Source organism: Ylistrum balloti, unplaced genomic scaffold (genome assembly GCF_031769215.1).
Source record: "Ylistrum balloti isolate Yb309-2 unplaced genomic scaffold, AGI_CSIRO_Ybal_v1 Utg369848, whole genome shotgun sequence".
In the NCBI taxonomy this organism is placed as follows: domain Eukaryota; kingdom Metazoa; phylum Mollusca; class Bivalvia; order Pectinida; family Pectinidae; genus Ylistrum; species Ylistrum balloti.
Window position 1 is genome coordinate 470,368 of NW_026782002.1, and position 27,869 is coordinate 498,236.

Sequence of the window (27,869 nt, forward strand, 5' to 3'; positions counted from 1 at the left end):
CGTTAGATTGTAACAAGTTACCCTCATCAGACTTTAGATTGTAACAAGTTACCCTCATCAGCCCTCATCAGCTTAGATTGTCACAATTTTCCCTCATTGACTTTAGATTGTAACAAGTTACCCTCATCAGCTTTAGATTGTAACAAGTTACCCTCATCAGCTTTAGGTGGTCACAATTTTTCCTCATTGACTTTAGATTGTAACAAGTTACCCTCATCAGCTTTAGGTTGTCACAATTTTCCCTCATTGACTTTAGATTGTAACAAGTTACCCTCATCAGCTTTAGATTGTAACAAGTTACCCTCATCAGCTTTAGGTTGTCATAGTTTTCCCTCATTGACTTTAGATTGTAACAAGTTACCCTCATCAGCTTTAGGTTGTCATAGTTTTCCCTCATTGACTTTAGATTGTAAAAAGTTACCCTCATCAGCTTTAGGTCGTCACAATTTTCCCTCATTGACTTTAGATTGTAACAAGTTACCCTCATTGACGTTAGATTGTAACAAGTTACCCTCATCAGCTTTAGATTGTAACAAGTTACCCTCATCAGCTTTAGGTTGTCATAGTTTTCCCTCATTGACTTTAGATTGTAAAAAGTTACCCTCATTAGCTTTAGGTTGTCACAATTTTCCCTCATTGACTTTAGATTGTAACAAGTTACCCTCATTGACGTTAGATTGTAACAAGTTACCCTCATCAGCTTTAGATTGTAACAAGTTACCCTCATCAGCTTTAGGTGGTCACAATTTTTCCTCATTGACTTTAGATTGTAACAAGTTACCCTCATCAGCTTTAGATTGTCACAATTTTCCTTCATTGACTTTAGATTGTAACAAGTTACCCTCATCAGCTTTAGATTGTAACAAGTTACCCTTGTCACAATTTCACAATTTTTCCTCATTGACTTTAGATTGTAACAAGTTACCCTCATCAGCTTTAGATTGTCACAATTTTCCCTCATTACTTTTAGATTGTAACAAGTTACCCTCATCAGCTTTAGATTGTCACAATTTTCCCTCATTACTTTTAGATTGTAACAAGTTACCCTCATCAGCTTTAGGTTGTCATAGTTTTCCCTCATTGACTTTAGATTGTAAAAAGTTACCCTCATCAGCTTTAGGTTGTCACAATTTTCCCTCATTGACTTTAGATTGTAACAAGTTACCCTCATTGACTTTAGATTGTAACAAGTTACCCTCATTGACTTTAGATTGTAACAAGTTACCCTCATCAGCTTTAGATTGTAACAAGTTACCCTCATTGACTTTAGATTGTAACAAGTTACCCTCATCAGCTTTAGATTGTAACAAGTTACCCTCATCAGCTTTAGGTGGTCACAATTTTCCCTCATTGACTTTAGATTGTAACAAGTTACCCTCATCAGCTTAGATTGTCACAATTTTCCCTCATTGACTTTAGATTGTAACAAGTTACCCTCATCAGCTTTAGATTGTAACAAGTTACCCTCATCAGCTTTAGATTGTAACAAGTTACCCTCATCAGCTTTAGATTGTCACAATTTTCCCTCATTACTTTTAGATTGTAACAAGTTACCCTCATCAGCTTTAGATTGTAACAAGTTACCCTCATCAGCTTTAGGTTGTCACAATTTTCCCTCATTGACTTTAGATTGTAACAAGTTACCCTCATCAGCTTTAGGTTGTCACAATTTTCCCTCATTGACTTTAGATTGTAACAAGTTACCCTCATCAGCTTTAGATTGTAACAAGTTACCCTCATCAGCTTTAGGTTGTCACAATTTTCCCTCATTAACCTTAGATTATAAAGATCATCATCATGATGTAAATCTTCAGTGTGGGAGAAATAATGTGAAATTTGTATAACCTCGTTCTTCTATGCAGATAACAATAGGTGTACCTCTCTTTATATTTTTGATACATATTCCTTCAAATGTGAGGGAGAAAAAATAAGTACTAATGTTTCATGCTTCTACTTCTGTGTTATAAATGTTTATAGTGATAAACCTATTTGTTTTCACTGCTACCTTAGCTGTTTTTCTGTTGACATAACTTTGTGATGATAAACCAAGATCATGTTACATTTTGTAATCCAGATTGTTTTTGCTGCTAATGTGAGCTGTATTCGCAGCTTCTGTGTGCCATTTTTCTGTTGCCATAACATTAATGTGATGGTCCAAGATAGAGTTACATTGTAGTCCTGCCTGTATTCGCAGCTTCTGTGTGCCATTTTCCTAAATCCTACATGATGTGCCTGTTTGTTCTTACCACAGATTTTACATAGTATATGTTAAGCTTCAAGCTTTGCCATTAACCACACCCCAGTATCATGAAACAATTTTAAGCCTAAAACTATCCTAAATTTTGAGCTACTTAATTACAGATAACATCATGGAAAGAGACATTTTGTTCAATTGGCTTAACAAACACCTTAGTTTTGGATCGTTTCCTGATCTCCGGCCATATTTTATTTATTCAGATGAACATCAACATGATGTGATATTGTTCTCACTCTTTATTTGGTATTTGATACATTAGTAACTGCCTTCTGAGTTAGATCCAGAATAGAAGTTTTCTCTTATTTTAGTCACACCAATCAATGATTTTCCGATTTTGTTAGCTCTAGGCATTTTTAGTCTGTGAAATAAATCTACACTGTCAAAGGGAATTTTAAGTGGTGATGCACTATTCTGTTGTGAAGAGATGCTCTAATGAGGAAAATAAAGAGAAATGATTTTATCACATATTAGACACAGTTTCTTAATTTCAAACTACAAAAAAATTCCAAGGGCTGAAAGAAATGGCTTGGACCTTTTGTAAGTTCTACAGTACAGTATGTCACCTGGAACACTCATTTAGGCAAAATTCTATTAAAAATTTGTGATGCCAAGGCAAACAAATATGTCTGGAGGTAGAAACTAATTAAAGGAACGACTCACGATATAGCCAACTTGAAAGGCATTCAATATTTCAGAATGATGCAAACATGTATTGGTTTAACCATTTTATATATTGGATGATTATTGTCTGACATGTTTGCTGACAGCTTCTGTATCAAAGTAATAAGGCTTATTACACAACAGAGATGTAAAATTTGTAGTCATTATTACTAATGCTGAAATATATTAGGGTGGGCTTATTAACAGGCATGGATTTTATGTAAGATAAACACTGTATTTTTCATACTAGAGTTGCTCTTAACATTCCAGCTGTCAAAATCTAATGATTTACTGGGTAAAAGTTATAATAATTTTACTTTGACAGTGAAAGTTTTGTTCATATTAATTAGTGCAAATTACAGTTCTAAAAGTTATTTTTTGTGAAAGTAAATAAAAAATGAAATGACAATCATAGTGATAAATATTTGTAGACATTTTTCCATTATACTGATGTAATGTCATTATAAGTTTTTGCCAAAAATGTTCTCAGAACATTAAGAGTAGTCTATATTGAAATCATATTGCAATCTGGTAATTGAATATACATATTTAGTGTAGTTTCTCATAGCTGCTAGAATTACAGAGTATGTCAAGAAATTCAAAAGTATATTGTAAAACAATCAAAAACTATATTAAGGTATGTTTTATTAAATTATGAGAGACAATTGGCATGAAAATTAACATTTCGTTATTCACCAATAGCTGGTTAACAACGTATTTGAGATGTTGAAATAAAAGACAACACACAGTGAACGTTGAACTGTCCACAGATTCTGATTACTCATGAACTATTAACTACATATATCTTTCTGCTTGCTGTGATAATAAACTTTAGTGCCTAAAAATGAACGATTCTGTTTTTTTTTTAATTACGCACATGCTATCAGTAACCAACGATATCTTTTAAAACATGTACTACGTCTCAATGTCTTCTTCTGGGATTCCGACCACAGAATTTTAACAATATCTTGCATAAAATGATAGATCGGGAACAATCATGGATAAAACATATATTTGTAGTAGGAAGGAGTAATGGAAAATCTCCTGCTCCGCCTAGGTTTCAACAATAGACTCTTCAGCCTCCATCTGGACACTATAGGAAATTGGGACCCGTGCCATCAACTTATCCATGTGAATTTCTCACATACTTCACAGGGTGATCCTATGGTTCATAGGAAAGGGAAAGACTGGTGGCACACACCATGACGCTATTTGCAGCCATGTCACAAATTGATAACACCATTAATTTTCAGTGCTTATTTCATGAGACATTGATGATGGCGCAAGAAATAGGATTCACGACAACTTACAATTTCTTGCTGTATGGTGTTTGATAATCTGTGAGAAACATGAATCCTGTAGACAGGGATAACTCGGCTAAAGAGTTTGGCTGGTCGACAACAGCCGACCCAAATTACTTTTAAAAGCATAGCAAAAGATACAAAACACCAATCACAATTAGAGGGTAGGACTGAGTTCTCACAGAAAAAACTCTGGCTCTAGCGGTATATGGAAGACATTTCAAAACAGGATATCTGATATCAAGATGGTTTTATTGTTGCAAAATGACACAATTTTACACTGTAAGAATTTACAGACATTCATGAATGGCTGTATTAAAAAGATACTAATTGATTTTGGCACAGTACCATTATCGTTTGAACACAGAAAATGTATGAAATTTTGACTGGCAATCATTTAATTAATTTTATCAAGTAAATCCAAATTTCTGATGGTCACATATCAGGTATATGCAACGTCTATGGCTATATTTGGGTCCTGGATCAGCTGACCACTGACCAATGAAGTAACCACTTTCACCATGTGCAGTTGCTGATCAGTGTCTCATAATATGACCACTTTACCACTCTTTCTGTTTAATGACCACAAGTCAGAGCAGATGCCATTAACGATCCTGTCTTTCGCTGCTGACCGTTCAAGGTCTGAAGATGAATGTTGACTATTTACTTGTTCATCAGCTGACAAGTGACACCAGATAGAGGAAATCTGACCACCATTGTTTATTTAATACAGATGGGAACTTGGTCTGAAAAATAAAAAAAATTTAATATCATTTACATTTCATAAACTCATGCAGTTAGTGCTTTATAATTCCTTGTTATCATAGAAAATACCCCACAAGACTTTTCCCCAGTCAAATACTAGCCAGGAAGATAAGCACCAGTTGTAAGGACAAAATATAAACTAGCAAATAAGAGAAGGGGCATAAATCCAGAAAAATTTACGGTACACTTTAATTACCGGTGGTGGTGTTGGATACAATGATTAAACTATTACAGCAATTCTTATATTACCTTTAGTCATAAAGTTAACAGAAATAAAAACAAGGTTTACTTCAGTTTTCCAATATTTCCAAGAAATTTCAGCTAAATGACACCATGGGAACTGGAGCACAAACTTAGAATATGTTTTTCAAGATAACAGCCATATCCAATTATGGATAGGCCCTGAAAAATATCAACACTTGGTCAAGACCATATCAGGATCATCTATTACAAGTTGTGCTGAATCCCAGGGCAAAACAGTCAATGAGAATATTAAATAGGTGATGTTCAGGAAAACCGTGACTGTGCAATCATACTATAAAATTGTTACTGCGGCTGACATGCCAAAGTTTTGAGGAGCCTGAATGACAACAATACTTTGCCCGCTTTCTTTCCTAAACCTTACCACCAACTTTCAACTCAATGGGACTTGTCAAACTTGGGAAGTTTCAAGATGGTGGTCAGGTTGGCCATATTGGATTTCTGACTGACCCAAAAAATAACAGCACCTGGTCAAGACCATCTCAGTATGAGCTGAATTCCACTGTTGAAACTTGAGAAGAAGTTTGTAATAGTATCAGTCACGAAACCCTTGATTGCGTATGTAGCCACTGTGACTACCAGGTCCAAGTTTTGACAAGGCCAAGAACCAACAACTGTCGCCTTCCTTCCCTCAATATTCCAATCAAATTTCAGTTCAATAGCACCAGTGGAACTGGAGAACATATCTTAAAGGGATTTTTCAAGATGTAGCTATTGATTTTGAAAGGACCCAAAATATTACAACAGTTGGTCAGGACATCTCAGGATCATTGATGGCAAGTTAGAGCTGATGACTAAAGGTCATGTTAGCCCTTCGGGTCAGATGATACATAAGACAACAAAAATGTTGTAAGCCTGCTTACCTGGACAGAGGTTAGAATGGTGTTGATAGAGTCAGCATGTTGGTGTAATGTGGATAGACTTCCTTTGTATCTCAGTAAGATAGAGGCTACCCCACATACTCTCTGGACGTCTCCCTCATCACAAGCACCTGTGTACACAACAACAAAAGTTAACACATATTTATATAACTCCAAGTTCTGTTTATGTAAATTTGAAAATACCAGAAATAACAACAGTTCAATGAATCACATTTTTAATATTTTATTTTAAAATACATGAGAAATCGTATCTCTTAGCAAATACTAATACTCTTATACATGTAACTAAAGCAAAGCAGGATCTTAATTTCAAGAGTTGAAAAACCTAGTGCTTTGTATGGTCTCTAAAAAGAGAAAGAAGAAAGTTAAAGATACAAAAAGATGGAGGAAATGACAGAGAAAGAAGGAATAATAAAGATTCCTTTTTCAGAATAATTATGTTATTATAAACATCTTTCATACATACATTAAATAGAGAATTTTTTGAAAGTTTAGAGCATCTGGTCAAAAAGAAAAAAAAAACATCCAGGACTAGGCAAGGCTAGCACAGGTAGCTTTTATTTTTGAATTATGTGGTATGTTAGAGAAATGGAATAAACTTCTAAATGTTTGAAAATATTTCACATCTACATCACATACTGAAGTGATGGTGTGCTTAATTGTTTATTACATGCATTTTTTACCTACAAATAAAATGACATCAATTATGTCATCATAAAGACAGACATAATCGTACATACAGTCTTTGAATAGCCAACATATTATACCATAACCTGAAGACAAACCATACAAATTAACATGTTCTCACAACAGCATAGCATGTTTCTCACTGCAATAATTCTAAAATACAAACAATCTTTAAAAAACATTATTCAGATTTATCAACTGAAAACGTAAAAGATGGATTCCAATTTTTCCCATACAAAGGGATATGACATGTAGGGGATAAAATCTCAATTTGGTCAGTTAGGATAAATCAAGAACAAATCAAAAGATCACACAAATCAACAGCCAGGGTCGTTTACAGGTAAGATCTCTTTGAAGAAGCTGGTGGTTCCCTCACTGAACAACATACAGGAGGCCATTCACATGTCATCCAAAACAATATGGGGTGGTCGGGTGGCGCAGTGGTAACGTACTCGCCTTTCACCTGGCTAACCGGGGTTCAATTCCCGGAACGGATGTGAAAAGGTAAGGGGTCACCTCCGACCACGTGGGTTTTCCCCGGATACTCCGGTTTCCTCCCACAATAAGACCCCTCACGCGCTTACATCCGGGCCAACAAGAGTGATCAGTATAAGTTGGCATAACTTGTTTCGCAATTGTTGTAAAATAAATAAAGTTTATATTTAATATGGGTAAAATGTCTTTCCCAAGGACAAAATCATAACAACACATGATGGGTATGTTTCCTTGTGAGAAACTAAAACCATCCAAAATTGAACAAAGAAGCCAAAACATAAATCAAAACTTACTTCTGTAATCCTGGGACATGTTCTCCAGAAAATCTTTAACTCCAGACTCAGCTGAGATCACAAACTCAGCACATTCTGTTTTAAGTTCTTGAATAAAATCTGATATTTGCTCTCCATTAGCAACTAGTATATTGAACAAGCACCAAATGTAACCACACACAAGCTCTGTAAGCTTCCTTCCGATTGGACATTTCCAACAGTTCATGTGACTGGCTAGCATAACAATGGCCATCAGGTTTTGACTTGACAAATTGCTCTTTTCACTTTGGAATTGGATCTGGAATACACCAAGGAAAAACAATCATATTAGGAATATTACTACTATTGTCCCCAACGAACATAATACCTTACAACAAACAAAACTAAAATTCCATTATAATACACGTTTTCTTCTTTACTGCCACACAACTTACTTAGGTTTGACTGTTATAAAATCCATATTAAACAAATCTTTGATGTTATGTAATAATCTATATGTACATTAATCTATGACTTTTTGTTGGGAGAAGATTTTATATACACTTGTAATTATGTTCCGGTCAATCATTTTGTGTGACCTATGACCTATGACCTATACTGACCAGATAAGACTGTAGAAATGACTCTAAAATTTCAGCCACCTGTGATGTATTCTCAACCTGCTGATAAGTGGAACACACTGCCTACAACAGAAAATCAATATTTAAATTTCACAATAAAAATTGACATTTGCATATGAAAGACGTGATACAGAGATGCCAGTCTTTTTATTTATGCAGGGTGTTTTTCTTATAAAAGACATTGTTAAAGAGGTAGTCACCATGGAAATCCCGCCTCAAAACGATCCTTGTTGTTCACGGGGCAATTAACCCACAATTGTTCATCTCAAGCTAGGTCATTCAGTACCTTCATTAGAGATTTTCAACTTATAGCAATACTCCATAGACAAAATTATAGACATTTGGAACAAAATAACTTCTATTTCCCATACACAATGTGTTGCTCACCTTTATCAAAATCAAACTTCTATTCCAAATCTCCGGGTTAAAATGACAGTGAAGATGATGGTTGCCATGACGATGAATAAATGTAGTTTCAGTTTCCTGGTCTTTCACTACTTTTTCATTACCATCATCTGTTGCACAATTCAAAGTTGATTATTGAAATATTCTAATTATCTATATCAAGAACAGACCTGATGCCCCAAACATATAGAAAATACATGGTCAGTGTCTTAACATATAAGCTGTATTTGAGTGAGGGTGAAAAAAGGGGGATGGGAGTGTTCATTGACATATTCCCTCTGGCTCAATATGTGATGTAGGATGTTGATTAATTGGCTTATTATAGGACAATGGAATATCATTGGTCAGCAGATCTGCTGAACAACAATGTATATGGTTAGGCTTTTTACCAGGCATGGGCTTATTTCTGAATAAATGCTGTATCACTGTAGGATGGGAAGGAAGTTTCAGATAATTTGTTTAATCCTAGCAGAGTCTGTCAAGTTAAAAGAGGTAACCATATTTTGACATTTATCTTAACAAAAGCATCATGCAATAACTCTTAATTTGAAGAATTCATTTCTCCTGCCCACCTCTCTTCCACCCCCTACCCCCTAATGCTTCACCCTCTCAATTTTATATTAGAAAAGATCATCCAGGCTAAAGAAAAAAAGAAAGAATCAATATTCAAATTAATACTCTGTTACAGTATTAAGACAAATCCATCATTAATTTACTGTGTATATCAATAACTGTACTTCAGTGTTACATTAGAAGTTATGATGACTTTGACCTACCATGTGTGATGAGGATGCTGAGTAGTGTACTGATGTAGTGGGTACCTCCTTCAACTGTCTGCTTCTCCTTCATGTACCTGTGATGATAGCAGATTACAGTACATTAATGATATGTCTATCTCATGGGACTTTGCCAAAATGAATCAAAGAACTAGAAGTCAGGAACGGGGCCTGGTTGTTTTTGAAACCAAACAGACTTTAAAGGATACATTTTTTGGGGGGACAACATCTTGAACTATTTTTCCTATTCTTTTATCAAGCAGACAATTTCTTTTTTACTCTTTATGAAAATAAAGTTTTTATATTGCTTCATTTTGTTTTCTTTTTTTAAAAAAAATCTATTCATACATACCTGTGATGTAGTATCTGTAGAATATACAAACAAATATCCACTGACACTTGAGGGCGCCGGAACAGCCTCACTATGGAGGACAGTGAACTCCCCTGGAGTGGAGGTATGTAATATAACAGCTCTGCAAACCTTTTCTGTGTGCTACTTTCAAGTTTGTCAAATACTGCTGGAGACTGATCTAGAAAGTAAAATGAAACTAAATTTACTTATTAAATCATCATTCATTGAAAAATTACCTCCACAAAGTAAAAAATCTATGTTTCTTGCAAAATAATTCAATTCACATTTCAGACCTTGATTTAAAAGGAAGTTTTTAGAAGCCTAAATACATATTTCAATGAAAGTTGAAAATCATTCTTGGTCTTGATCATCTGTATTATAGTCTCCACATTATCAAAAAGATCAAATGATGAATGGTTTGAAAGTAGCAATGATCCATCATGTAATGTTTTACAGTGAAAGTACCTAAAACTTGATCCACAAAATGCTGGACGATTTCCATAACAGATGTTGTCAATTTGGATTGGCTGACAGCTTTTTTCATCACCATTAATACTTGTGTTAAAATCTGTCGATTTGATATAGCCTGGAAAAACACCTCTGGTAATGTTTTCAGGAACGTGATAGCCATATTGGAGTTGATGAGGTCCTCATAACGATAATCCAAGAAGATGTCAGAAAAAAACGTTAGTAATTCCTTCCGTTGGCTGGAAAGTAGGTGACAACCTGTGTACCTATTCAGCATCTGCTGTAGCAAACTGTCATGGATGCCTGAGGAAACAAACATTTTAGTGATGAAATCTCCACACTGATCAAATGTGTATACAATGAATGTGTACCACATTATGTAAAACGCTAAATTTGACCTTGTGTTTTGCCCTCATACATGTTTATGAAATCATGGCAGCAATTTGAACAAACTAACTAGGCTTTCCTATAGACATATCTACTGTCTATCCCATGCATTTTCAGAAAATGTGTTTACTAACATTTATAACCTTTTCAATTTGCTAAAGACCTCAAGACATGGTTCAAATTATGAAACCCATGCATCATTTTGATTTAAACAAAACTTCCTCTCCAACCCAATGGTATCACAACAAAAGAATAATGAAAGTAACATTATGATTCTCATCAACTTTAAGAACATGATTCAATGAGTTACTAGTGACAGAACTTAGATTTGAATAGTGTGGGAACACACAAGACATGTCAAACTTCAAAAAAACAATTTTCAGTATTGTTCCTCAGTTTTAATGCTTTTAAAAGTTCTAAGAGAATGCCTCTGCTTACAATTTGTCCTAGCTCATACAGTGATAACCTATTGTTGGGACTGATGTAGGTTAGGTTGATCCAAAGACAAAGATCATGGTGATACAAAATGCTTAGTATCTATAAATATGAAATTGGTGTAATAACACTGCCCAGCTATCAAATGATACCACATTCATTCTGCAGTATACCCAGAAGGCTTATAACATATTACCTGTGACCTAGGATATGGGGGTCAATACAGGAGGAAAAGTCAAGGGGCAAACACATTACCTTATACTCAGGAGATGGGGGTCAAAACAGGACAATAAGTATTGAGGGCTAACACTTTACCTCTGGTTCAGGAATTAGGAGTCATTACAGGACAATAAGTCAAGGGGGCCAACACATTACCTCTGGCTCAGGAGATGAGAGTCATTACAGGACAATAAGTATTGGGGGCCAACACATTACCTAATACTCAGGAGATGAGGGTAATTACAGGACAAGAAGTCCTGGGGGCCAACACATTACCTCTGCTTCAGGAGATGGGGGTAATTACAGGACAATAAGTCCTGGGTGCCAACACATTACCTCTGGTTCAGGAGATGGGGGTAATTACAGGACAAGAAGTCCTGGGGGCCAACACATTACCTCTGGTTCAGGAGATGGGGGTAATTACAGGACAAGAAGTCCTGGGGGCCAACACATTACCTCTGGTTCAGGAGATGGGGGTAATTACAGGACAATAAGTCCTGGGGGCCAACACATTACCTCTGGTTCAGGAGATGGGGGTAATTACAGGACAATAAGTCCTGGGGGCCAACACATAACCTCTGGTTCAGGATATGGGGGTAATTACAGGACAATAAGTCCTGGGGGCCAACACATTACCTCTGACTCAGGAGATGGGTGTCAATACAGGACAAGAAGTCATGGTGTCCAACACATTACCTCTGACTCAGGAGATGGGTGTCAATACAGGACAATAAGTCCAGGGACCAACACATATAGGTACTCCTTACTGAACGTAAGGGGTTGGGCTTATTGCAGAACAATAAAATTACATTCATTTATAATTCTACTGAATAGAATTAATGTTTGCTGAGCTTCGAATAAATTTGGGGCAATGAAATCAATAAATGATCAGTTGAAATACCAAGAATTGATATAAGAATGACCTACTTTGGTCTTTGTATTGAGACATAAGGCGATTAATGACGCTCATCACAATGTGCTGGTCCTGTAGACTGAGCTCCTCCTCTTGAATGACATCGTCTAGGTAACTGATGATGTCAGACTCCCAGGATGCCACACTGCTGTCTTGTAACTGGCTAGATGATTGTGACATGAAGTGGGCCATTATATCACAAACTGCTAAATTTAGACTTGTTGCTGATGGCTGTAACAATCAAAATTTAATAAAACATGGTTCACAATAAACAGTAAATGGTTTTTTTTAATGGTTCATTGTTTTTTTTATTGATATACATTCAAACCAAACGGGATTCATTTTGTTCAGATATCATGAAACAGATCATGTTTTCTCCATCTTTCAAACTATCTCATCTTTTTGACATTTTATTTCCACAAAAATAAGCCAGAATAAGAGAAGTTCTGGAAAATAACAATCTCAATGTACAGTACAAGTTGACTTTTTTCAACAGTCATTAATTTAATTTTTGTTCTTGCATCATTAAATAAATAACTACACATAGCTTGTTCCAACAGTAGAAGCCTGGTAAACTTGTGTCAAGTTTTATCAATACAGGACATAAAGATAGCATTGAAATACATGTATAACTATAAATTACTGATGATCAGAAGACATGGTCCCCTTTACCTGTACTTCTGTGCTTTGTTTCTTTACTTTCTCTGCCCTTTCTGCTGGTAGATGAACAGCATAAGGAAAATTCTGCAGGAACTGACTCTTGAAATCTGCCAAGTATTTCTTCTGCATTGTTGCCATCTACAGACAAAATGAGTAAAGCAGAATGTTTTATTGAAATAATGATGAAAACTTCCATTCCTAAATGCTCTTGGAAAATGGCCACCACAATATGATAACACAAGGTGTAAAATTACACTGTAGCTGTTTTAATACTATTATAGATATGAAGGAAATTTGTGGAGAGGTTCTGAAAATATTTTTATTGATTCTGAATCCGACACGACAGGACAGAATGCGACAGACAGACATGGTTAACATTGTACAGTTATTCCCCAAATCACCCCATAAAATAGTAAGGACATAAAAACATATTTTGAAAAAAATTCTCAGTCGGTATCTGTATTTCATGCACTGTTTGAGCTGCATTATTTAGCAATAGCACAACTAATTCTTTACATTTTGAAAGAAACCAGTTTTCCATATCATGCATTATGGTTTGGAAAATCACACAGATCAGAACTCACCAAGGCAGGGTTGTTTATATCTACACATCGCCATAGTAACTGTATCACTTGTAAAACACTTCCCCTGATACCCAGGGATTCTTGGGAAATTAATTTACTGTGACCTAAAACAGAATGAAAACTCTTGAAGGCATTACTTTAATTCAATCAATTTTGGGATGTTAATATTTTATTGAATGTCTTTAATGAAGATGTATACCCTTAAACGAGTCACCTTATGTACCGATATGAAGACACTGATATCTGAAAAAAAAAATATTTAGAAGAAACTTTTATAAATAGGCATTTTTACCAGTTATCTATACAAGCAGAAACTATAAAGAAAGCAACTTTAAATGAAAGAGTCAACATTTATATTCAGTGTTAACACAGCTCTCAATTGTCTAAGCATCATCTACAATTTGTATTCATGCCGTTCTATTTAAATATAACTCTACATCGTCTACATGCAGTTCTATTTAAATATAACTCTACATCGTCTACATGCAGTTCTATTTAAATATAACTCTACATCGTCTACATGCAGTTCTATTCAAATATAACTCTACATCGTCTACATGCAGTTCTATTTAAATATAACTCTACATCGTCTACATGCAGTTCTATTTAAATATAACCCTACATTGTCTACATGCAGTTCTATTTAAATATAACCCTACATTGTCTACATGCAGTTCTATTTAAATATAACCCTACATTGTCTACATGCAGTTCTATTTAAATATAACCCTACATTGTCTACATGCCGTTCTATTAAAATATAACTCTACATCGTCTACATGCCGTTCTATTAAAATATAACTCTACATCGTCTACATGCCGTTCTATTAAAATATAACTCTACATCGTCTACATGCAGTTCTATTTAAATATAACCCTACATCGTCTACATGCCGTTCTATTTAAATATAACCCTACATCGTCTACATGCAGTTCTATTTAAATATAACTCTACATCGTCTACATGCAGTTCTATTTAAATATAACCCTACATCGTCTACATGCAGTTCTATTTAAATATAACCCTACATTGTCTACGTGCAGTTCTATTTAAATATAACCCTACATTGTCTACATGCAGTTCTATTTAAATACAACTCTACATCGTCTACATGCCGTTCTATTTAAATATAACCCTACATCGTCTACATGCAGTTCTATTTAAATATAACCCTACATCGTCTACATGCAGTTCTATTTAAATATAACCCTACATTGTCTACATGCCGTTTTATTAAAATATAACTCTACATCGTCTAGGCATCATCTAAATAAACCTAATGAATCCTTCTATAGTTCAAGGTCATATTTATCTCTGACAATCAGTTGATATCAAAATAATCACAGGCATATCAATAGACAATATCAGATCTTTGTGTAAATATAAACAGGAACGTTAGGGAAATGTTTCCATAATTCCTGAAAACTGAGAACAATATCCTCACTCTTTTTATTAGACATGTGATGTGAACCCTCAGCTTCTATCCAGCATTCCAGCAGAAGAGGAACCAGCACCTGTACCAACTTCTCCATTCCTCCTTCCCCTGTCAGAGCGTATCCTTCTTCTGTTGATTTCTTGTTAGAAATCTGACCAGACCTATCAACATAACCAGGGAAATGATGTTTACTATTTTACTAGTGTGTACTGTATATCAATCTTCATTGAAATATTTTTTTATTCTTTACGTTGTGTATGCAATTATTCTATTTTTGGAAATGAACCAAATGAACAGTGATCTTTTGTTCAAAGTATAAGTTAATTTTATTATCATCTCAGGACACTGAGAGGATAAGAACAGGACAAATGTAATAGCAGGGTATGGTGAAAATTAAGTAACTTCTGTAAAATTTAGAGACCTGAAAATGTTAGTAGATTATACGCATAACAAAGTCAATAAGTGTACTGAAACTGTAAGTAATGTCCTACTTCACATAGTTATGTGTACTACCTATACACAAATCTGTCCAAAAAAGGGGAGTAACTCTACATGAATAATCTTAAAATTTGAAGTAACTGGTTAATAAATGTTTCTAAAATTAACTGTTTAGCATATTCTCATAGGAGCAATATCATATGAAACTATTCTTGGCCAACTAACTTGGCCAATTTTTTGCAAGCTTGCCAATTTTTTTAGTTATAGTGAAATGTTTGCAAACTAATTACACATATTACATGATCAACAATCATATCAAACAACATTGGATTATTCATAAACTACGTTATAGTCAGCAGAGTGTTAACAAGCATGTCAATGTTTTTGGTCACTGTGAAAGCGGTGAAAGAACAAGGAAAACACACATTCCTATAAAGTGCCCCGACCAGGAATCTAACCCGAGTCTCCAGCATGAAAATCAACCAGCTCTATCAAATGAGACACAGATGCATGCTCCATCAGCTGTGTGATAGAGGCCGTATTTAATACCATGTACAAGCCACATTGACCCCCTCCTTCTTTTTATATGTTTGAACATCAAAATTCACCATCAGTACCAGCTTTGGACTCCTACCTTATGTGCATGCCACTAGATTCAATCCTAGATAAAAATGTCTGAGGTATTGGTAAACGTCCAGAATTACTGTCCCTCTCCCACTTGACAGTTTTCCCACAAGACTTGGTTGTCAGGTTTCCTGGTTCATCAGATTCTTGGTTTTCCATTGTTTTACCAGTAAGTTGGTACTTTATAACAGCTGATAACAATTTGTGAAGTCTTTCCAGAACAGTGCTTCTCCATTTTTGTGATGTGGTTTTTCTGTTTGGATTCACATTTAGGGTCCTTTTTTTATCACCTGTGGTTTGTGAGGAAGAAATCTGTTCAATAAAATTAGCAAGTAGCTGATTAGAGCTCCCTATAACAAGCTGAGGGAAATTCTCAATAAAAAGATCAAGTATTCTGAGGGAGTCCGCCTGTATTTCATCATATATGTGTGACATCGAACAACACAAGTGAGCACTGATGATCGGGAAGAAGGACGAAATCTGACGCTGTGATATATGAGGTAAGATAGTTTTCAGAAGCTTGATGTCAGCTTGTCGTACTGCAGCATCTTTGTCAGAAAACATTGATGCAGCGCGTTCAAGAACCACTGCCAAGTGTGACCTTATAAGGTTAGGATAGGTCGTTAAGAGTTCACGCATTCCTGTCAGGGCGTCGTGTCGAACAGATATACTGTAGTGTTGACACTGGGTCAGGAGCTCCTACAATTGTAATCCAAACATCCATTAAATGCATAAATTAATTCAAATTATGATTACGTAACCATTACAATAAAAAAATTAATGTATCAATCTGATATGAAACACGCTGTGAAAGGAATTTTCCAAGAACTCAATTTTCATGTCTTTTTTTTTAATACTGTATCGTGTACACATGGAATAATACAAGGTAATAACTAATGCTTAAAATAAAACCCCACAAAAAATCATGATTTTACAGTAACAAAACCAGAAAATGATCTACCAACAATCCTAGTGGATATTTAACAAGTAACCGCAGTGTATTCCTGCCAACGTATTTGCTATATATTTATTGTTTTTTCACACTCTACAAAATGACAGTGAAAAAACCATTGAGCCCTACGCATACATAATATTTAGGTCCAAGGAGCACAGTGTTTTCTGTACTTTCAAGTTGAGAACTACACCACATTTGATACTTTGTGTGTACTTTAAAGTTCCTCTTACAAAAAACTCAGAAGACTGTGTAAAACATGAGTGACAGTAGAAGTAAGTAATCAGCATTAGTCTTTGTTAAAATAATAATACTTTACCTTGATGTTAAGATTTCGTTTTGTACTCGGCTGAGAATCATTGGACTTGAGATGTTGTATCACTTGTATAGATCTTGTCTGGAAACTGCCTGTAGTCACATTATCAGCTTTTTTCAGCTGCTTTCCAACCTTAAGTTTCACTTTCTGAAAATCCCTCTTCTTTTTCTTTGCTTTACCCATGGTCACTAGATGAATGTAAATTAAATGTATTGTACATTTTGTATTTATCAATTCTAATATAATAATAGATTTAATCAAATTCAATAAATTCCAAATTCAATCTACAATAAAATATTACTGTTCTTGCTACTTGTGACTGATTATTTTAATATACAATATACAAAGTGTATGTACATGCCACAATCAACTACACTTTTACATGTAAAATTAATGCAATATCCAATTTTGGACTGGATTCCCACATTGATAAATCAATCAGATTCCGCAATTTGTAATAATTTTATCTAGTGTAAAAAGGAGATGAAATATTGGGAGGCCTCGTAAAACAATAAATTTTTTGTCCTAGCATAAAGTTGTTTTACTTCCTTGTCTGTTGTTTGACGGGGAGTATTTTTCTCTTGCAGGGTTAATCAAGTTTTTGGTTTGAGTATAGATACTTTTCATTAGACATCAGTTATTCCTTGTGGAAAGGCAGTACAGGAAGGGTGTCTTTTCTCATTCCCTAAAAGTTTTGTTGAACACCACCAAAGGAGGGACATAAGTAGTTTGTGTTTTTCCCATCTATCCACTCTGATTGTAAGCTAGTGGGAAAGGGAAACTGTTATATTTGTGGTTATGAGTACTCTTTGCCTTATTTTCTGCAGGAACATAGTCTACGATATATATCAAAGGTAGAAGCGCAATATATGTACAATGTATTTCAATACATGTACAATGTACATTACAAATTACTCTGGTGTTCTTTTGACCTTATTGTGATCTGGCATCAATGGACCAACACGAAAAACTAATACATGTATATTCTACTTATAAAATTACAAGTGTTGTTATTAAGCTTTAGGATGATTACATGTTGTCACAAATTATTTACATATACAGAAGTATGTGCTAACTGACAGGTATAATATATACAAGTTTGATTTGGTTTGTGAGTTTATGCTTTATTGATAATTGGATAGGAAACTTTCATGATTGTTTACTATTTCTTGCACAGTATTGTCAGTAGGAGCTCATATTTGTATGGGTTTTTTCCAGCAGTAGCTAGGCCTCATGTTCAAGGCTGGTACATGTACATTGTATCGTCCTGACATTGGTTCCAATCCGCTATATATTTCAGTGCTGCCATTTTGTTTAACTGTATTATGTGAGCTATTGACTTACACCAGTGATTTTTGTTACTCTAACATGTGATTAAATCCATTCATCATAAAATATTATGAGTATTTGTTCCATTGGCCAATTTGGATACTTTTTTCTTACAGGGCTCTTGATTTGCTTAATTTGGTGCCAATAATATTCGGCCCCATTCCCAATGAAAAATAGTATCTTTTTTTCCCAATTTAGACCCCAAGTTCTCCCAATTGTAAGGAAAACACCATTATTTTTCCCAGTTCTAAGGGCCCTGGGCCCCAGTCCCAAAATGGGGTGTGAGGGCCCTGTCTTAATACCCATTTTGACATGTCAAATATCCTCCCAGATATCATGAAATGGCCCATTAATCCATTTCCAATCTGAATAATTTTTATTTTTTTTTTTTTCATTTCTGGGCCACTGTGAGGCTCGATCAAGCACCTCTGTGATCCAGTGATGTCACCAAAAACATAAGTGTAAACATGTAGTGGAGTGTCCAGCTAGAGACCAAAAGGTGGCTAGTTAGAATCCCTCTAGGGGCATGTTTTTCATTACTCCTTCCTATTACAGATTTGGTGTTGTTGATTACTAAAAGGATAGAAGCTAAATGAGACTAAGATGCTTCCTTGGAGGTATGGAACCTGGGTTGTTGCAGTCTTCTGGATCGGAGACATCATGAAAGAGGAAGTAGTGTAGAAGTTGAGAGTACAGGCCACCTAACCAGCAATGGCTTGTGGGAATTTCCCTTAGTCAAGCAGTAGTGTCCGACTAGAAACAAAAAGGTCACCAAATCGAACCAGGTATTTTTCATTTCTCCTTCCTATTACAGAGGTAAGGCTCACTTGTTTACATTTGCCCTATACACGTAAAGCAAGATTTACTGGTGCTCCAGTGCCTGTATGTTCTGTACTTATGACCAAAGACGTATATGACACCTCCTTGGGACTCGTTTATGTATGATGTTTGACAAGATCCCTAATCCGGCGAGCGATGTTGTCAAACGTCCGATATAAAGGAGTTCCAATTAAGGCGAAATCACAGAAGGGATAATATACGTCTCTGCTATGGCCAGTGCTGTGAGTGATTGTTTCGGGACAGACAATTTCCGTGTCAATTAGACTGCGCCATAACATGTTGTTTTCATCTTTTTGTCGGAATTGTGTATGTAGCAATGTTCGCCTTCAAAATTATCGACAAAACTTACCTCACAAAACACTCCCTAGAGTTGTTATGTTTATAAAGTTGACATCCACGTGGTTTAGCCGGAACCTTGCTAGTCCTCTCTATAAAGTTAATAAAGTCTGAGAGCAATCGAAAAGAAAATTATTTTACAAAATTGTATTTGGAAAGCAATTTTATTCAAAATGTTGACGTTTGATCAGTAATAAAAAACTAAACAAAACAATTAATATTTTACTTATAGGTTACTATTTATAACTTATTATCAATTACTTCTCAGCTCTTGACTGTAAAATAATGATTCGTTTACATGTAAATAAGTCTTTCGGATTCGTAAAATATATAAATCAATAGTATGGAGGCTGTCGACGCGGCAGATTAGTTTCTGTTTGTCGTTCTTAACTTATTCTGGCCGATTAGCACTGAAATTATGTAAGTATTTCGTGTGATACTGTGGGTATTTAATTACTAAACATGCGTGATGTCAATCCTGAATTCCTTATATCTTATTTCGTGTGAATTATTGATTGAACATCTGAAACAATTTGACAGGTGTGTTTCCTTGCTCTGTTGCACTCATGCCATGGCCAGTCACCATTTACAGATTAAAACTTACAATTAGCAACATTCATTTATATAACATCTTCAAACAAAAGTTTGTACATTCTGACAGAGTGAGTAGTGTATTCCTTCACTTCACAGCTGGATACTCAACGGTATGCAGGTTGATTGAGCAATAACAACCAGAGTTTGACCTGAGGCTGAAGAAGACCGGGAGGGCAAAACCGGTCGACAATACCGAATTAAATACATCAACTCTTGTTGTGATTGATATACATATCATGTAAATGTGTTATGTGTTTGGAAAATAACTGAGATATAAATATATACGCCTACAAAGAAAAAGGTACCACTGGGGTGTTATCTCTTCCCCCCAACCCCCCCCCCCCCCCCCCCCCCCCCCCCCCCCCAAAAAAAAAAAAAAAAAAAATTAAAACCAAACAAACACACAAAAACAAAACAAACACAACAAAAACAAAAAGAAGTAAATGAAAACCTCATATGGCTTATAAATTTAGCATACGAATAGCCTACATATGTATGCTTAAACAGAATAAATTCTTGAAGTAACACAATAATGTACATTATATGAAAGTTTTCTTTTTTTTCAGTGAACTGATGTTCAATGGAGTTCACAGAAGTGGTTGGCTGGATGGCCTTCACCACCTCTGTAATTGTCCAGCTAGTTGGAATGTAAGTATAAGTCAATGTTAGAATTGATACAAAAACAATATACCTGTGTAAATAGATAGGATGTCAAATATTGAAATTTGAAGATCTTACTATTTTAGATACCTACTGTTTATGATTTATTTTTCATATTTCAAGTAGACAATTAATTTAACCAAAAAAATAATATATAGACAATACTTGCAAATGGAGAAATTGAATACTGAATTTAGGTAGAGTAAAATCAAAATAATGCAAGTTATCAGTTATAGTTTTGTATTCATTCCAGTGAGGTGTGTATGAGAATTATAAAGAAGGGATCAACAGGAGATATATCACCTATCCCATTCCTTACCTACTTCATAGTGTAAGTAGATGTCACTGTTTCTCATTTACTTTCTTGTGTGATTATCATTCACCTGTACCATTTTTGAATTTATTATCAGAAATACAATTTAAGCATTTTCAATTGAACAACTAACTCACAGATAACTTTCTCTTTCATTAAGTATCCCAAATAGAAGAATCGGCCATTTGCTGTGAGCTAGTATTATATAGATCTAGCCTTAGTGGTTGGTTTAACAATTCTTGAACATGCACCAGTGCTGTTTTTGTTTGGTGAAAACTTCAGTCATATTTGTGTACCCTGAGCTACCAAGGTGCATAATAGGAATTTGTTTTCTTGTATTTTCTTTATACATCAGTATGTTATAAACCATCGATTTACTTAAATATATTTTTTAATTTGATTTCATTAAAATAGAAATTTTATACTTTAGTACAATGTATTGAGAAATTGGAAGAATTGGTATTTAAAATATTGCATCATAATGTGGTCTAAAATTAAAGCTTTTTGGATATTTTATATGTCCTTTAATAAATACATGTATTGTATATAATGATATAATAGAACTATTTTCAATAGACCGTATTGATCTGATAGACACCTGTGGCAGAGTATTTCTGTTGCACAATGTAATGGCCCATGTAACAGCTGTTACATATGGTATGTTCGACATGTGGTGTTCTGCTGGTGACACCTCTGTAAAAGGATAGTTTACAAGTCTCTATAGATGAAATGGAAAAGATAGAAAATTATTAAAATCATATATACTGTACTTATCTGTCACAATGGCTAATCTCCATGGAAATCCATTCTTTAATTTCCTCAAGTTCAATTATGTTGCTTAGCAGTAGATTTTTTCATCATTTCAAATAACAACTTTCTTTTCATGTATATGTATGTGACATTTCTGGTTTTAGACATGTTTTCTGTAAGTATACATTATTTTGTGTGATCTTGTCATTGTAGTTTTATCTTCACAGTATAACTGTAGTAATTTAACCCACTTAATATTCCTTATGGAAATATTTGGTAACTGATTTTTTTCCTTTACATTTATATGATTTCTCTAACTGGTTTGATTGTGATTTGATCATTTTCACAGATTATGAGGGCCTTCATACTTGTACTTGCTCCTTGACATAATGTGGCCATTGTATCATCTATCATGAAATTTTTGTTAAATCAACTTCTAAGTTATTAGAAGGCCTAGGTTCATGACATTTTTTGCTGGTGTAGTATGCTGGTACATAAGGATATCTAGTCTCACAAAAATATATAATATATGTTGTCCCCAAAAAATTACTTACAAATTTTCCAAAAGGTTCTGATATACAAAATTCTTTTCACATATATTCTTACTGACTTGAAGACAATTTACCTATAAATTAAATATTAATACATTTGGAATTTACATGTTCCCAGTAGTGTCAATGATTATGATTCTAGCTTGACAGGAACATGAGACCTCTTGTTTGCAACCAGATGAAACATTTCTATAGAAAATATTTTTATAGCACACTAACCAGAAGCTTAAGCTTCTCCATATTGACTTGTTTTAGTCAAACCTGTAAACAAAAATTTCATCCATGAACTGATAACTTATTACAAAAGCACTGTTTAAATAGGCTTTGCAAACACTAAAATTGCAATAGATGTTTTTAAACACATTTTCATACAGATTTCAGATTTTATTAATTTTTAGCACTTGCGACTATACTTTTGTTTTTGCCAAAGGTGTGCGCAAAATGCTTATTGATTCTTTTAATTGTGAGCTTATTACTGACACACATATTTGAAAAGCAGACAAAATGTTAGATCGTTAGTAGAAAAAATTCAAATTTTGACCAATTGATTTTTCTTTGATTATTTATAATTATATCCACAAATAAACTGACAGCTATGTAATCATAGCTGGTAAAAAAATGTGTTGTTTTCATAGACAATATAAATGCCAACTCTAGTAAAAGAAATTGAAAGTTTGAAACTGAGTATGAGGTTGGGATTTGTGGATTCTTTACAATAGTTTTCTTTACACTTATTATTAAGATATGGTCTTTTTTCAGATGGATGCACAAACAATATTTTCAATGTTAAAACAATATCAGTTTTTGAATGTTATGAATTTAATCTTTGTAATAATGTAAAGTGAGATAATGAGATATTTTTCAATATACCTATGTTTTTTGTGTTACAGAGCATGCCTGTGGGCCAAGTATGGCATCATACAAAACATCACACAAGTCCTTGTCGTTAACTCATTCGCCTCGCTCCTCCAGTTCTTCTATCTTGTCATTTACTATATATTTACTGTTAGAAAGGTAAGATGGTGGTAGCAGCCTAACGAACAAATAAAAAAACTTTATCTTATTTCTCCGTTAATATCAGAGATTTTTGTGACCTTTTTATCTCATTTTTGGTGGAAAATTGTTCAATATGAAAGGAAATTTCAGAGAATAAACTATTTATCTTTAAATACAGCTATAAAGATAAAATCTAGTTGGGGAGTGGAGCCCATTTTCAGCCCCAGAAAAGTCCATGACTTTATATGTGACCAGTTTCTGGAAAATATTAAGAATGTGTTATTAGTTTTGTTTATTTCAATGTCCTGTAGACCACCCCTGACTTTCATTTAAAGGTCATGTGTACATATTTCCTCCCCTGGACTTTTTCAGAAAAAAAAACCATTATAATTATATTTTACATCGCTACATTAGGATTCAAACCAGCTTCCTCCTTCAAGTCGTTTGCCAAACTTCATATTTGTTCACCAAATTATAAATTCAGGAGTCAGATATAACGGAGTTAAAAAGTATCATGTTTAGACATACAGAATAAAGACTAATTTTTTCTAGTTAATTTAATATTTTAATTGTTTAATAGACATTACCGATACTTTTGGTACTCATTTCAAAATAGTGTTTATTGATACAGGGTCTATGTGATTAAGGAAAAAAATTATCTGACGGTCAGCAGTAAGGAAAAGAATGGTGTTATCATTTTTATAAAGTTCATATTTTACAAACAGATCCAACGGTCAGTGGTAAGGGGTCATATTCAGATAATCACAATGCTTTCAATACAACAGAAGTTTTTCATCCCATCAAAACTCGTCTCTCATATACCTGTTTAGCAGCATGTGTAAATTTGAGTAAAAAGATGAATAAATGGAACAGTCAAAAGAAGCAGAGTTGAAAATTAAGGTTGTTATGATAATGGAAAATGAGAATCCACATTTAACACATACATTTTCCAATCCAACATTTTTAGTTAAGGTGTCTGGCAAAGGGTGTAGCCATTTTGGTATGGTTGAGATTTGGGACACTGGGTCATTATCTGTTTAATAATGATCAATCGTAATGTGTACCAAAGAGAAACGGGCCCCGGCAACATTTTTGCAGTCACAATTTTGATTGGTTAGTTGCATTGGAATGCTATCTGAATGAGACCTCTAAACGACCAATGTCTAATTCTGATAACATAGAGTATGATGATCTATATCTTAACCACTTCGCTGTGAAAAAACATTAATGCAAATATGTAATAGATTATTATGTATCTGTTTTTTTACAGTCCCAGTTTGTGAAGTTATTTTTCGTGAGCAGTGTGATACTATTCCTGCCTTTAATCTATGTCAAGTATTACCAGAAGGATGAGGCGTTAGCTACAGCCCACTTTGGCTCATTCTGTGTCCTTATGTCTATTATAGCATACGGAGCTCCTCTTGCCTCTCTGGTAAGATTTTTATGATAAAGGACAGATGATATATTATAATCAAGTCACTTTAAGTAAAAGTTTCTCATATATTCCTTTAAAGGAAATGTAATAATAATCTAGATGTTATCTGCATTCAGTTTGGTGTTCTGGGTTTTTTTTTTTTTTTTGGGGGGGGGGGGGGGGGGTTCAATATACATGTATGTATTTTGTTTTTTAGGTATTTTCTTTCAAGAAGAACAAAATCATGAAAAAATCATTTTTGAAAGTAAAATTTCTTGAGAAATCTACAGTTTGCTTCACAATTACCATGAAAATTCAATCATTTTTGCATCAAAATTGTGGTAAAATTCTAAAATATGGAACCATTGAGGATATAGTAAACTTCAATGTAATATGGTATTTTTCATGTAATTTTGATGTGGTATACATGTGATGTTTCACTCATGGAAATTTTAAGATTTGATGGAAAATGAAAGACAACTAGAGAAAAGTCATTGGGCGTTGATTACTTCTTTACATAGTAGCATGATATATTTTACTTGTAATATACTTCTACAATGAAATTTCCTTGAAAATAAAATACAAGTAGAATTTGTATTTACTACCACAAGAACAACATCAAAATACCTATGTTTTACAGTTTTAATGAGAATTTTGTTGTGTTTTTTTAGTTTTATGTCGCAGGTTTCATATTAGCTGGTGAATTATATGAATCATGACTATGTACGATATTTGAATTGCCATAATGCCTTGTGATACTGTAATTGTCTTTGCTTTCTGTTGACAGAAGGATGTCGTAAGAACAAAAAGCACAGAATGTATGTCATTTCCGGTGGTGTTTGCTAACTTTGTGGTAGCTATTGAATGGTTTGTGTATGGAATCACTATCAAAGATATAAATGTACAGGTAAGTACCATACATAAGATGTTATCATATACTGCGTGAAAAGAATTTTTCAGTTAAATATTCTCCCAATCCAGATAAATCAAATGAGTACTACCACATATCTATACTAAATACCTTCGTTCTGAATACTATAAATCAATTTTGAGTGGTTATCCTTTTTCAGTTTTTCAAGATGGAAAGAAATCAGAAAGTTTTAAAAATTTAAAAAAAAAATTGAAAATGAAAATTGAGAAAGAAGATTTTTTCAGCTCCATTGTTTCAGTGAAATATGCATCTGCCTTAGTTTATCTTGATATAACCACAACATTCAGTTATTTGAATATAAAATATTGTTCTTCTTTGTATAGTAAGTTGAATCCTAGCTTTGCTATCAATAATGTGAAAGAAATTGTTTTTACTGTGGAGATAATACTTCTCAGTATACACCATGGGGTATTTTACAACTGTATATAGCTAAACATTACTTATACATTAATATGTGTAATTTTGAAAGAGTTGATAACAATCAATTGCATATCCATGATGAATGTTTAGAAACTTTGGAATACAAGAGCTAATATATACCATATTGTCACAAAAAAGTTTTAATCAGCATCACAATTAAAGTTCGTAAGAAAAAAGAAAAAAAATGTTCTTTCATCTTATGTGTACACTGTGCTGATAGCTAATTAAACTTTCGTTGTTTGTTTTCAGTGCTCAAATTTCCTTGGTGCAGTGTTGTGTTTTATACAACTAGGATTGTTTATAAAGTACCCTTCTAAACCAAAACAGACGTCCACCACTGTTTTGTGAAAATATGGTGTCTTCTTGAAGGTCTTCCTCAGCATCAGATCCTCAATTACCAAGTTGTTGCCTGTCAAAAGCTTAAAAAGATGCCTAAGCAAGTAGATGAAATAATATTTTTGCCAAGTTTGAAATTATTTTTGCCTTGTTTATGTTCCATGAATTATTAATTGGGCTAATGAAATTCAATCAAAATTCAATCGTGTCTTTCCCAAGGCTGAAAAAAGAGATTTCTTAACTTTAATGATTTTCAGCTTTGGGAATGAGACAGGAAGTTAAGACTTGGTTAATTGATTTTAAAACTTCTGATCCAAGATAAAAAAAAAATGTTTAAAATACAGATATTTGCCCTTAATATACATGGAATTGAAACTAAGTACATGTACAATGTACAAGGTTATTGGGTGCAATACTAGTAGATTTCAACATGTGTTCTGTCGGTAATGAATGAACTAAAGAGTAAAAGTTTTTCCTACTGTAGATATACATACTCTGTATAGAATTTGTGTTCATGGACAGAAGTTGGCAGATGTTTTTTTTTTACATGTAATTGTTTTGTGAAGTATGTAGAGTCTGAAAGATTTTTTTTTAAATACTGAAGTCATGCATATGTACCGTTGTTTTTACTGGCTTGTATTCAGGTTAACGTCACTTTGTGTAGAACCAGTTCATTATTGTTCTCGCTATGATTTTGATCTTGGTTTCTATAGTTAAACTGGTCTCATGTTGTTTTCTGTGATATTGTTGAAGTTAGCATCTTGATCTTATTGCAAACATTTATCGTTTAAACCTTAATTGATAATTTCGTATGAGCTCAATATCTGCAATGTTCTTATCATAAACAAACTTTATACTGAAAGAGCAAAAGTATATATATTTGATCAGATTGTAGACTGTCCTCAGTCAAGACCTAGGAACCTTCAAAACGTTTATGAGGACAATGGTGAAATTAACGCTGGAATTTGATGAATGTTGTTTTATTTACTTGGTCTTCTTGATCTGTTTCTCCTTTTATATTGAAACATATACGATTTCTTGTGTAACAATTCGATCCTGTTCAATATTTGTTGAAAAACATTTACTTGTAACTCTGCATGATAAAACAATATACATACAGTTTTACAACCACAGAAGTACATGAAATTACATTAGATAACCATCACCATAAATACACAGACTTTGTCACCACAGATTCACACAAAAATACATTCCAAGAAATATCACCACAGATT

The 27,869-nt window shown here is 34.0% G+C and overlaps 2 protein-coding genes and 2 long non-coding RNA genes across 4 annotated transcripts; 3 read left to right on the plus strand and 1 right to left on the minus strand.

Moving 5' to 3' along the window:
- Window positions 1-71: 71 nt before the first annotated feature.
- Window positions 72-866, plus strand: LOC132545437 (uncharacterized). Its single transcript, XR_009554036.1, has 3 exons — window positions 72-316; window positions 347-376; window positions 617-866. It is a non-coding gene; the product is annotated as an uncharacterized LOC132545437 (long non-coding RNA).
- Window positions 867-892: 26 nt separating this feature from the next.
- Window positions 893-3,766, plus strand: LOC132545438 (uncharacterized). The gene is made up of 2 exons (XR_009554037.1): window positions 893-1,659; window positions 1,690-3,766. It is a non-coding gene; the product is annotated as an uncharacterized LOC132545438 (long non-coding RNA).
- A 716-nt stretch (window positions 3,767-4,482) lies between these two features.
- On the minus strand, window positions 4,483-17,347 carry LOC132545440 (testis-expressed protein 10 homolog). The gene is made up of 14 exons (XM_060209124.1): window positions 17,168-17,347; window positions 15,907-16,595; window positions 14,844-14,995; window positions 13,399-13,502; window positions 12,827-12,952; window positions 12,169-12,385; window positions 10,198-10,503; window positions 9,733-9,910; window positions 9,381-9,457; window positions 8,587-8,714; window positions 8,182-8,262; window positions 7,601-7,877; window positions 6,108-6,235; window positions 4,483-4,964 (listed from the first exon to the last, which is right to left on the minus strand). The coding sequence occupies exons 1-14, from the start codon at window positions 17,345-17,347 to the stop codon at window positions 4,893-4,895; spliced, it is 2,715 nt and encodes a 904-aa protein (XP_060065107.1). The 3' UTR covers window positions 4,483-4,892.
- Window positions 17,348-20,843: 3,496 nt separating this feature from the next.
- LOC132545431 (sugar transporter SWEET1-like) lies at window positions 20,844-26,646 on the plus strand. The gene is made up of 6 exons (XM_060209117.1): window positions 20,844-20,911; window positions 21,177-21,254; window positions 23,428-23,551; window positions 24,804-24,965; window positions 25,735-25,854; window positions 26,548-26,646. The coding sequence occupies exons 1-6, from the start codon at window positions 20,844-20,846 to the stop codon at window positions 26,644-26,646; spliced, it is 651 nt and encodes a 216-aa protein (XP_060065100.1).
- The last annotated feature ends 1,223 nt before the right edge of the window (window positions 26,647-27,869 follow it).

What these genes read in the sequence shown, in the direction of transcription:
- LOC132545440 (XM_060209124.1), bottom strand. Translation starts at nt 17,347, where the DNA reads ATGGGTAAAGCAAAGAAAAAGAAGAGGGATTTTCAGAAAGTGAAACTT. An exon ending in TCACATGTCTAATAAAAAGA is followed by an intron (nt 13,503 to 14,843) that starts GTGAGGATATTG and finishes ATTCTGTTTTAG; the next exon opens with GTCACAGTAAATTAATTTCC. An exon ending in TTTTGTGGATCAAGTTTTAG is followed by an intron (nt 9,911 to 10,197) that starts GTACTTTCACTG and finishes TTTACTTTCTAG; the next exon opens with ATCAGTCTCCAGCAGTATTT.
- LOC132545431 (XM_060209117.1), top strand. Translation starts at nt 20,844, where the DNA reads ATGGAGTTCACAGAAGTGGTTGGCTGGATGGCCTTCACCACCTCTGTA. An exon ending in ATTGTCCAGCTAGTTGGAAT is followed by an intron (nt 20,912 to 21,176) that starts GTAAGTATAAGT and finishes TATTCATTCCAG; the next exon opens with TGAGGTGTGTATGAGAATTA. An exon ending in ATATATTTACTGTTAGAAAG is followed by an intron (nt 23,552 to 24,803) that starts GTAAGATGGTGG and finishes GTTTTTTTACAG; the next exon opens with TCCCAGTTTGTGAAGTTATT.